The sequence below is a fragment of the Diorhabda sublineata genome, chromosome 3, assembly GCF_026230105.1.
Source record: "Diorhabda sublineata isolate icDioSubl1.1 chromosome 3, icDioSubl1.1, whole genome shotgun sequence".
Lineage (NCBI taxonomy): Eukaryota > Metazoa > Arthropoda > Insecta > Coleoptera > Chrysomelidae > Diorhabda > Diorhabda sublineata.
In genome coordinates, this window is record NC_079476.1 from 26,677,129 (window position 1) to 26,690,303 (window position 13,175).

The 13,175-nt window shown below is 31.5% G+C and overlaps 1 protein-coding gene across 4 annotated transcripts in view; it reads right to left on the reverse strand.

Moving 5' to 3' along the window:
* LOC130441613 (uncharacterized) overlaps positions 1 to 13,175 on the reverse strand; it is a 184,339-nt gene that overhangs the window by 107,834 nt on the left and 63,330 nt on the right. For all 4 annotated transcript variants that reach the window (XM_056775369.1, XM_056775368.1, XM_056775371.1 and 1 more), the window contains one exon: positions 7,935 to 8,120. In XM_056775369.1, coding sequence (XP_056631347.1) covers positions 7,935 to 8,120 — 186 coding nt within the window. The remainder of the gene's footprint in view (positions 1 to 7,934; positions 8,121 to 13,175) is intronic.

Consider the following 13,175-nt stretch of genomic DNA (forward strand, 5'->3'; position numbering starts at 1 on the left):
TAAATAAAATCAATTTGTTATTAACATTGTTCAAATATTGTTTATTAACCAATTGTAGTCTTGTTATATACAAATTAAACAAACGACTAGTACTTTTAAATTGTTTGTGATATGATATTCATCAATTTGAAGTCCAAAATAAGCTTTTAACTTTTATAAGTCTTCCCATCGCTATAATTTAATATTATCTGATAAACTGAATTAAATTACTTTCATCAACCTTGTAAAAGAAGTTACCACTCTCGATGGATATTATAAATATGTGTTCATATATGATTCCGCCTGTTTCTAATACGCATACCAACTCATAAATTATTACTCCGAGGTAGCAATTAATTCTATGATTCATTTCTTAATTGTACAAGGAAAACGAAGGCGTATAGAAATAGTTTTCTAAATAGTTGCAAAATTCGTTTCGCATTCATAAATTACACTATTTTCTCAGCTGTCAGTCTTCCTGACTTAGTGTACACAATCTATACAACAAATCTTTCAAGTTTGAAGAAGTTGTTTGGTATTTGTTTGGCAGCCATCAATACTGAACATTTCCATGGACTTAGCCCAACCAATATAAAAGCTGAACTAGATTCTATTCTTGGTGAGACTGATCCTTCGTTATTAACAGTGGAATATCGAGTAGCATAGTTTAAGCGAGACTGTACGAATTGAGATGATCAACAACTCAGTGGTTGACCAAATGAGGTCACGACTCGGAAATGTTGAAGAAAATGTACGAAACTAGCAGACGTAGTAGGTATTTCATATTAACTTAAAATTGGACATGGATGCCGCGTTTGTTCACATTAAAACAAAAGAAGATGCTTCCATTAAACGTTTGACAATATTACACACAAATAAAAACTATGGAACCATCACTTCACACCCAAAACAATGAAATGAAATCGAAGAACCGGCTTCAAAGAAGGCAAAGACTATTCCATCTGCAGGTAAGATCATAGCGTCGGTTTTTTCGGATAATTTCCATTGATTATCTTGAAAAAGGTTGCAATGTTTGGGCGAGGAAAATAAACAGAACGCATGCACCCTATTCGCCAGATTTAGCCCCTGCAAATTTTTTCACAAGAGGAGTACTTCAAAGTGGGTTTAATTAATTATTTCATCCAATCTTTGACTATTTATACAGAAATTTCGTCGAATGTGGAGGAGATTTTACTACAGAAATTTTAAAATGAAAATTCTGCTTAATGAATTAAAATAGTTTGGAAAAAATATGCGACACTCGTTATACTAATGTAGATGTGATCTTTTATCGCTGTTGCCAATTAAATTAATTTCATTAGTTATTTATAATTGATAATGAGCTTAACGACAAAAAAAAGTGTGGGAATATTTTTGTAGATTTTAACGGAATTATTGCACGCACTGAATTCCAATTACCATGAGAATTTTATTAAGAAAATATGAGATTCTAGATCATAATTATGAGTTTCACTATCGTTTCATATATTAGTGAGGTAATTTTTAAATTTCGTCATTAATATTAGCAAAATTGAGCACTTGGGTATTTCAATTTCTCATTTTTTAGAAAATCAAAGAATAAGTTTCGCGATTTTATTCATGTTCATGACTGTCAATGCAGAAAGTGATGATAAGAAATTAGATATTATGTTCGAATATCAATTTTTTGAAATATTCTACATCGAAGCTTCGGCTTCCCAGTCCTTATCACACATTTTTTTACTCAATATCGTCCACAACTCTTCAATAAAGAGAGTTTGGGGGATCGGTATCATACAAATGATATATCGTGAGCCCCAATACAATATCTGGTTATTCTGAAGCTCCTAAAATATTATTTCCTTATTGGGATGATGTGTATTAATAAATTCAATCAATTTTGGAAGATATGGCATACCAAACGAAAACTTGAACTTCAAATTTCTTTTTGGACGTCATTAGGATAATTTAGAAGAGTTAAAGTTCCTAATTTGTCTTCACCTTATTCTACCAATCGATTTTACTGGTTATTAGTCAAAATTTTAGACAGCACACTTTTTGGAATGTTTAAACACGATAGTACATCACTTATTTTCATATAAAAAGTCAAAACGACAATATAATCTGCTATTTAAATGTATTCACAATTTCAGTTTTTGACATATATGCTTATTTTTTAGATATCTAGCTTGTAGTACATAACCATGTTTAAATTTGACAAAAATTAAAATGTCATTTAAAAATTGAGATATTAGTTATTTAGAATTGAATTGTAGCCAACAAATTTTTTCGAAAACTTTTGCTAGATACGTTATTTGAAGGAACCTCATGGAAGAGGATTTCTATGATGGGAATGTGATCCAATTACTTACTACTAAGAAGATGTTTTGTTATCTGATATTAGCCCAATTACACTTCATTTCATTCCTGAAAATTACCGCTAAATGATATCGTAGGTCCTTATTCCATTGATGGTAACTTGAATGAAGGTAAGAACTGCTTCAAAATAATATGCTGATTTCGACAAACTCATTACCTGATCCGGAATACCTGCAAGTTCCTTCGAAAATACTATGGTTCAAGAAATATTAATTATGATGCAAAGATTTGCCAAAAAATCACAAAACTTTGGCTTTTACTCGAAAATAAACATTGGACAAACAATTAGATCGTTTCAAAAAGGAATTCATGATCATTAAGATTGTAAAAGTGATAGTATCATGAAATAAGTTTGTGGCAATCAGAAGCATTCCCAAAATTAACATTTATCCCAAATACAATTAATTTCAATAAAAATAACGTCAATAATTTCCTAAATCTGAAGAAATTGATGTAAAAATCCTTCATATCGACATAGATTTGTTGGAATATTCTTAATTTATTGATTATGATCAAAGATTTGGCAAAAAATCACGAAATTTTGACATTTACTCGTAAATAAGCATGGGACAAACGATTAGATAGTTTCAAAGAGGATTCTATGATCATGAATATTGTAAAAGTATCATAAGTTCCTGGCAATCAGAATAATTCCCAGAATTTTCATTTATTTCATACACAATCAATTTTCTTGAGATTAACGTCAATAATAACCTAAATAAGAAAAAAATTGTTTTGAAAATTGTTCATATTGGTCTAAAATTATTGAAATATTGTTAATTCGCTCTCAATAAACAAGTAATTTAATAAAAATTGAAGGAATTTGGGTTTTTCTCAAAATTAAACATGTTAATTGTGAAAATTGCCGTTAAATTATATCGTAGGTACTTATTCAATTGAGGGTAACTTGAATGAATATAAATATTTAGAACTGCTCCAAAATATTATACTGATTTCAAGAAATTAATATTCTGATCCGGAATACCTATAAGTTCCTTCGAAAATAATATGATTCAAGCAAAATGGACTATTGATTTATTTCCAAATCAAAGTCTGAGAGTATTGATCTAAGTTTATGTAAAATGGCCTACACGATTACCTGATCTGACGCTATTAGACCTCTTTTTGTGAAGATATGTCAAAAATATTGTATGCTGTAATGTTTTTTCGTATTTATTCACCTTTTTTTATTCGTGAGGTGATTTAATAAACACTGTCTCTCACGTTCTTAATTAATTTACACATTATACACTTCACTAATTCGTTTTATTCACGACGACTATTTATTTAGAATTAAAGAACTCCTTATATATCCTAAATAGAATTCTACTAACTTCTAGAACAAAACAAAAAGAAACACAACTTTCCTAGATTTTATTTTAAAGAAATACTGTAAATAAACCGCCTGCAATGTTAAAGACCCATTTCTCGAACTTGTTCGTAATAATACAAAACTAATCACCTCGATTTAGATAACTTTGAAACGTTTAAAGATAAATATAGGATATTGTACATGAATTTTACTTAAAAATAAAAAAAAAATTAGTTATAGACAACGAATATATTCAGTAATATATATTTCCACGTCTCCAGCATCACGGGTGGTCAAAAACGTAGGAGTCTCATTAGGTAAATTTCCTAGAAAACTTCATCTACCCTTGTATGTAAGTCGTTTAGAAAAAACTGTCGGCTTTACCTATATCGCATAGATAAATCTTCTCAGCGAGCTTATAGTGCCTAACATTGTTTTTCTGTTCAGGAGATTGAAGCACTTACCTCACCTGTGAGAAAATCAAAATTTCAAATCTATCACACGCGGCGTAATGTCCCGATAAGATCTATGCATAGGATACAAGTTTTAGGGTAGGTTTAGGTAAACAAAGGAAATGGCAGGTAGCCAGGGTGGATTATAGGGTTGGTTGTGTCTATTTTGTTAATTTAACATCCACAAATAATATATTTGATTGCCACTTACATTATTTTATTCAGAAAATATTAATTTATTTTTTAACCAGACTCGAAGGACCATTAAAACTTCAATAATAGTGAGAAATAGAAGAATATTTTAATAAATATGGAAATTAGATCCAAAAGAAAACCGTCGCAATTAAAAAAACCTAAAATCAAATCCATTTGTCAAGGAAAAGGTATAAAAAGAATATATAGTTCAAAAAATAGGGTTTGAATCACCATTTTGGATAAAAGTTGATTTCAGCGTAGATTTTAATAATGTATATTAAAAAAATTATAAATTTCGTTGTTTGAGGGATAGAAAAAACTAAGCATTGCCTGTATGACATCAAAATTAGGGAATACAACCCTTTGGATTGCAGTATCATTGATAAAGATTAATAAGATTTTCACGTATTTCAATTAATATCTTTATTGAAACCTTCAAAAAAATGTTTTTACGAAAAAATCGAGCACAAAAAGACATAGGAGTCCGTATTAATTGATATTCTGCAGGCGACTTCAATCTTCATGAGCAACATCTACCTGTCAAGTAAGTCTTGCAGATATTGCTCTAGGTGGTATAATGTTAAACAACTCGGAAGAACATCTGCTGTGGTAGTATCGATACAACAGGTCTCCTACAACTTATTCCTCTGCTCTAAGCTGCCCAAGGTCATATTTGAATCGCCTATAAGTCTTCTGTATTGAGTGGAGAATCTATTCTTGGGAGCCTAGCTCCAAATGTGCAAACTATACTCCAAGAATGAACGCATCTAGGCCTTGTAGAGGATTAGAAGCTGTTGCGGGGTACATAGTTATTTAGTCTTGAAGAGGGATACAAATTTTTGTAAGGATACCTTAGCTAATTCGGTCACGAGACTATAAAGAAATATTACTACTAATTTTAGCTCCAGACAAGCAAATTTGCGGTGTTTTATGTGCAAGCAGTTTCAAATTCTAAGCTGCAGTGCCAGCCTGTATTAGACTCAATTAAATTGGTTCCAGCCCTACTCTAGCATGTTTTCAAGATCGGTAAAATCACAGGGAGCCAATTCTGATGAAAACGTTTCGTGTTTTGGTAAAAAACAAGTCAAAATCATGCTGCAATGTAACATCGTTTTAACCCCTAAGTTGTCTACCAACAAATCTAGTCACGGCTCATTTTTTAACCCCCATTTGGTATTTTTAGTACAATTTCAACGTCATATTCATAAATCCACGTTTCGTGACCACTTATGAAGCGTCTTCAGCTATGTTGTTTTTGTGAAAGATTTAGATATTTGGGTACAAGTTTAGTATAAATATACTTCAAACTCGAAATATCAACTATTCTCGGTTACTTCAGAATTGAGATTCATTTTTATTGTTACAAACACTTCCACGACATCGTGCGTGAAGCCGATACTGTTCGGTTATAATGGAAGAGTTCAAAGTTTGGCGAGCGTGACGGTTTTTATATTTCTTTTTCACAAACAATTGAAGTTTTCTTCTACTTGAACCGGCCCTGTTATTACATATTATATTTGACGAACCCATCTTACCACACAAATATTAATTGAAATAAGTCGGAAAACATCGATATATTATTTGGTGTCTCATCCCGCTGCGTTTTTGAATCTAAACGCGTCCATAATTAAACATTTACAATATTTTTTTTTCAAAAGCGTATTGGACATCGACGTAGGAGTATTTTTTTAATAAGAGATTTTGTCGTTAATTGCCGTTTGTTACTAATTGAACATTCAGTAGGTTGTAAACTAATCTGAGTGTTGAGAAATTTTGAATGAGATACGATACACCAGACATGATTATTACCCATCGGTTAATACCGTTTTATCTTCCGAACGTAATTTAACTTTTGGACGTTAGAATTGATATAAATGAGAAAGTTTTAAAAATATATTGATTACAAATTTAATAATTATTCCCACGACATAATTAGGAAACTTGATATTCGTGTATAAACATAAAAAGGTCAATTTACATCAATTAAGAAATGAATAATTTGAAGAAAAGATTATTAAGAACGAGGAAACTGATAATTGAACTCTAGCAATCATTAATTCTGTCATTGTCATCGTCGTATCCGTCCAGTTTATGAGCCCTCGGGTCCAGGTGCATTTTTACCTGTAGCTGAATGCCTTGGTTCGTGCCATTACAAGGTGAAACTAGATGCTGGACGTGTGCTGAAGCGGTTCAACTGAAACACAGACAGGTCAAAGAAACGAAAATCGTACATTTCCAATTGCGTTTGGCCTCAAAGTCTTTCTCAAATCTCTACTCTTGAGTGTCATGGTTTAGTGCAATTTCCGTTCCAGGGGCAGCCAGCAACCCAAGAAGAACAGCCGCTGTTTACGACGCTAGAACCAGGCTACCTCAGAGACGATATCCAATGAAGATATTTCGTTCAATTTTCATATTAGCGATGCAGATCTTTTGTGTCTAAAGTTATACTAGCATTCCTGAATCTAATCAATCATTCTGTCACTGTCATATTATTATTAATCGATTTGATTAGGTTAGGTTTCAACAAGTACTTGATCAACGGTCAATCGTTAAGAGTATTTGGCAACAATATGTTCACATGAAGATGATTTTTACTAAAACTTTGGAAATTTTTTTTAAGTGCAAGCTTTAAAAATATATTGTGATTCTACAATCGTTTTCTTCGTGTTAATGAAAATAATTGGTATAACTACTATAATCCGAAGAATCTAGGAAACTAATTGTGAGACCTCAAAAAAATTTTCTACTTAATTAGCGCCGCACCTTGATGAAATGTCAGTAGTTGTAAATCCGTCAAGGTATCAGGAAATGTCCAATTTGTAATAATTCGTGTTTTTTTTATTAAGCACACTAAGCATTTATTTTGGATGGATTTACGATGTAAATTAATTCAGTTCAACAAAAAACTGTCTTCGTGGCGTTTCTAAATACAAATTATATCAAAAATAATGGATTGAAAAATTCTTAAACATATAGATGGCGCCACTATTAACAAATCGATTCATATAAAAGCATTTTAAATAGATCTACTTTGGTTAATATGAGAAAATAAAATAAAAGGAATATCGTGTGATACAAAACATTGTTTTTTGTTGAAATAATATTATTAAATAAATCCAGAATTAGCTTGATAATTCAGACTTTGCCTCAACAAACCAGATGTTATCGTAAAATGAAGCTGATTGAATTAGCTGAGATTATGAAGATATTAGCAATATAGTGAATTTATATTTGGATATACGAGTGTTGTTAAAATGAACTATTTAATCTAAGCAATGTTTGGAGCTGTTCGATCTGAATAAGACTCAATAATTTCACACCAGTATCCAATTGACAGTTGACACGTGACGAACCACCTCTAAACGTTGACGCTAAAGACTAATCGTACTATAAAAACGGTATTAAAAATTTTTGTGACCGCTCTAACCTTTACATCGTCTACAGAAGCAACTAGATTGAAGTATAGAATCAAAATCTATCTAAAGAAAAGATTTTTCCTATGATAGTCTACGATATTTTGAAATCAAAGATCGATTTGTCCATCTTTGATCTTCTAGAACTACACGAGGTGGCACTCTCGTAGATAATTATCAAAATAATAAGCGTGGAAATAATAATATAGAAGATTTATAATATACCTTGATATATCTGAGCAGTTTTTCAGCTTGAACGCAAAATTCTCCTTCGAACTTCTGCAGGCAACCATGATATTCACATACGAGTACGTCACGTGCTTGCCTGATCAAACATTTTCGGGAATGTTCGTAATTTCTGTACAAATTCCCGAAATATTTGTCAACCAAAGTTTCCACGTCACTTTTTATCTGAAACAAATAAATCAAAATTATAATTCAAGCTAGATAATACGTAGTAAGTATTGTTTGGATAACCATCTTGCTTTAGAAACTATTGATTATGCAGCTATTCATATATCCGACCCTCTTGAAACTATAATTTTTCCTACATATACGAAGTTTACTGTCATTCCATTAAATGTACATAAAAATTTGCTACTTAACGTTAAAAGAGAACGTGTAATATCTAGTTAAACATTATTATACAAATTCTCAATACAAGTTTCAAATCGGAAGGCTTGAATATAGTCCCTATTAAAGAGCTAAAACAACTAAATAATGCTCTAATCTTCTACTTGGCAACATAGCGTATAAGACAAAGATTTTTTCAAAATTTTTTGGTATATCTTTGTCGTTATAGGATTGAATTTATATTTTTCGTTTACGAATATATCAAAAATTAAATTTACATTGATATAATCAGGAAAAACTAAAAAAAAAATAATAATATTTATGTAATTAGCCGAGACAACCCTGTAGTTGACAGTTGGTAAATCTTGTTTTGACATTTTTGATAGTTTAGATACGTTCTGAAGTGCGAAATATTGATCAAAACCGCTTCAATATCAATGTATCACTTTACTTTATAAGAACACGTGAAGTACATGTTTTTTTCAATAAACAAGTATATGTTACGTTGTTGACAGTTGGTATATCTATCGCTATCATGTTTTGACATATTTGATGGTATAGGTACGTTCTGAAGCGGGAAATGTTGATCTTACCCTCTTTTATATCAATTTATTACCTCACTTCATAATGTCATAGGAAGGAATAATTTTTTTCTATAAACAAATATATTTCAATTTCTTGACAGTTGGTATATCTGTCGCTATAATGTTTTAACATTTTTGATAATATTCCAAAGTGTGAAATGTTAATCTAAGTCTAATTTGATTTGTATACAGTTAAAACATCTACCACTATCCCGCTTGGATATTTTGATAGTATAGATACGTTCTTAAGTGCGAAATATCGATCAAAACTTCATTAATATCAAAATAATTACTTTAATTTCTTATTTCTTGGACCTTTTGACCTATAAGATCATTTGAAGTAGAACTTTTTGTTGATAGTACCCTCATTTATATTAATTTATCATCTTACTTTATAAAATCATGTGAAGTAACTGTTTTTTTCTATAAACAAGTATATTTTAATTTATTGACAGTTGGTATATCTGTGTTTTGAAATTTTTGACAGTATAGATACGTTCTGACGTGCGAAATATTGATTATGATTATAACCTCGTTAATACCAATTTATTACTTTGCTTTGAAAAATAAGGAGAAGTAACAGTTTTTTTTTTGATAAACAAATGTATTTTGAATAATATATCCATCGTTATGTCAAACGGTTATTAAAATTTATTTAGTATTTTCATAATATGGAGGTTAGTGGGTTATACCAGACGCGTGAATACCATAAAGGTGTCGTTTAGGTATGTGGGTAAGAAGAAGACATTGTTTCGTCTTTTACGACTCTTTTAAATAATTAATTAAGCTTTAGTATGTAATTTTATTTATTACCGGATGATAAACGAAACGAATAATGAAGAATTAGTCATTCTAACAGTGTTTTTATTGAAACGTTTGACAGGTAGTTCCAACAATGAGATAATAACACGAAATTTTTATTTATTTGTTTAGCGTTGAAAGAGAACATTTATCATTACGGACAACAATAAGCATTATGTTTGGATTGATGAAATGAACATCCATCGCCTTAAATTAATACAAAAATTCGAAACCAACAACCTAGATAGATATTCACCCACATTAGGTGGGCTGAGAAGTTCGTATATGGACACATAGATGGTGCTACTACTATTAAATCAATATGATTTTCAATTAGCCCTTATCTTCAAAAGACACGTGTATAATTTGGTAGTTTAGCTAAAGCAACAATTTTTAGTTTCGAAAAATGATTATGACCAGTGTTTCAAGCCGTTGCAACTAAATAAACCCGAATTTTTGTATTGATATCTGACCATGGATGAAACATGGTTCTTTTATTTCACATAAGAATCCAATCAATAGTCAATCAAATCGACTACACGTGATAAACCGACTCCAAAGCGTTGTAAGACTGTAAAGTTAGCGTTCAAGGTTATGGCATTTGCATTTTGGTATGCGCCTGGTATAAAATTCATCAATTATATCAAAAAACAGGTTATTAGCAACTTATCCTGATCTCAGACTACTACGAGCACTTGTTCGAGATCAATTTAGAATCGATTCGGAATCAGTTGGTAATTTAGGATCACTGTAGTGCGCATGCTTGGTTATAAACTTATTTAGGATCTTAGGATTAGTTTATCTATCAATCGTGTCGTTTCTCGTTCATTTTGAATTTTATTTTACTACAAACAACAACTTAATAACAAAGAACACGTGAAAAAATAAGCTGTGATTCGCCAACTGTTAATACAAATTCAGAACTCGGTATTATACTTATCATAACCTAAAAATCGAGTGTGATGTTTTTGAGTATTCGATTTATTTATAATTATTTTGTAGATATTAAATAATTGATGCATTCCAGGAGCTCTTGTGTCACACCTATGGAGATTGGCCACATGGCACAGCTACGAAAATGAAACACAACAGATGCAAAACGCATCGGTCATCGACAGCTGATTATGAACAATACTCCTACGTATACGTACCTAAATTAGTTAATTTATGGACAAAGACAGGACCGTCGTCAAAACTAATTAAAATCATATACGTGGGATATACAAAAAGTAATCTGAAACATTTAATGATATTCAAATCATGCCAATTCTATCAAGAGAATTGTTTAATTCTTCCTCTTTTTTGGAAAACTTTGACGTTTCAATATCATCAAATCTGTCATAGTAAAAGTGATATTTCTAGGAGCAACTAAGAGGGATAATTTTGTAAAAAGTGGTGTGAAAAATTTGGGCACACGTTTGGAGAAAAAACTGACATATAGGTAACTGCGACTTACATATAGGACGTTTTTATTTTTTACTTTTTTACTCGGCTTCAAATATAGTCTTTTTCACGTTGGAACCGTTGTAAGTGTGAAGAATTATCATTAGTGTTAAACTGGCACCACCTGTTGATATGGATCCAATGAAAACTGACATTGGTATTCCTTTTATAGACCTTGTTGTTGATTTTTATTCCATTCCCATATATCTGGGCTTCCCCTGGGAGCTAGATGTCATGTTGAACCTGTGATCTCATTACCATTCAGTAGTCGAACATGTATTTAGTCAGATTTAGCTTTTAGAAGCTCGATCTCTTCTACAAGTAGTTCATATTTGCTTTGCCTATGAACCAGGAGTAGATAGCCGAGCAAGAACTGAAAAACTCTTCGAGTTTAGATTAGAATCCACTGAAGTATGTATAGAAGCTGCCAAATTAACATTTAGTTTAGTGGGAAATGTTTTTATTTTTGATTTTTTGGTAAACAAAAGTATACCGATAACTACCTGTATCCTTCAGCAAATGCTACAGTTTTCGAAAGGTGAGCAGGAGAAGCAGCAGGAATTGTGTCGGTTAAAGCTACTGAAGTTTCTTTGATTTTCGACTGTAATAAAACTTCCGAAAGACAGCAGCAGTTGCAAGCTCGTATTCGTATGGTACTTAAGTTAACATTAGAATTATGTGAGTTAGAAATAGCAGCGCATTGATTTAAAAAAAGTGAGAAATACTTTTAGTCTTGATATACAGATACTTAATGGCATCTTCGTAGCTTCAGTAATCAAAAATAGTTGAGCTAACTTAATTGATAAGATTATTAAGTTTGTTTTCAGAGCTTTTCACTTCGGTATTTTCCAATAAATTATCGAAAATGCGTATAATCATACTCTATAAACAGGTGTTGTAGTTCTAATAGTTTTTCCATGTTAATCGGTTTATTAAAAACCCCCTCGGGATTAAAAGCTTTCATAAACTGAGAACTAAATTATTAATATACCTGACGGTAACATTGAAAAAAAGGTTTTTGATTATGTATCAAGATCAAAATCTATATCATAACCTGATAATTTCTTTCTATTTTCATATCACTGTCTAATAAATTATAAAGTGACATTTTATACTTTTACTATTCATAATTAAGCAAGTGCACGGAGATGTGCATAAAATAATAGACGAACGTCTTTTATAACTTCCGCTTCACCAGAAATAAATGATAATGTTTATTAATCACGAACACGCGCGTATTAAGAACTTTTCGGTTCTTGATTACGTTAATTGTTACAAAAGTTTGTTTTTATTTTCAAATTACATACACATATTATAAAAATAGGTCTTTAATTATGTGGAATGGAAACCAAAATGAAATATATTAGAGATAGACAACGGGATTTGTTTAGATCCAAGTTGAAAGGTTGCAGACGTCGACAAGTTGTACTGGTCAGAGCACTTTGATTTTTATTACCCGGAGGAACGTCAAGACGAACCGTGAAGAAGTGAACAATCGTAGATTCGCAGTTAAAACTATGGATGATGACCTGTCAAATCACAGTTTAAAAAAAATGATGATTCCAGTTGTACTAAATTGGATGGTATATAAACGCCTGGATGAGGTGATGTCTTTGGCTCCTTGGCGAGGTTTTATGCTTTGTCTGCGCCAATATCACCTTTAGTAGCTGGTTCGTTATCCCTTGAAGGGAAAGTGCACCTAGACTGGAGGAAAGTTGGGGAGTGTCCACAATCATATGTATGGGAAAACAAAATCGACAAAAACAACCATCTAAGCCACATCGAATTCTTGGAATCAACCTTTGGGTACCTCCTTGTATGATTATTCAAAAATTTGTAAGCTCGAGATGAAGAAATTGTAAGACATCGCACAGAAAGCATAAAGGACTGAGTTCTGTGAGGAATTAAAATTAAACGGAAAGCCGATCCAATGTGAAGACAAATTTTAATAGTTTTGTTTGTTTCTAGTGGTATTGTTCACAAGAAATTTGTCTCTTCCGACCACAGAGTGAACTAGGTTGAAGTTTTGAAAGATCTGTGAACTGAATTAGACCCGATTTAGCAC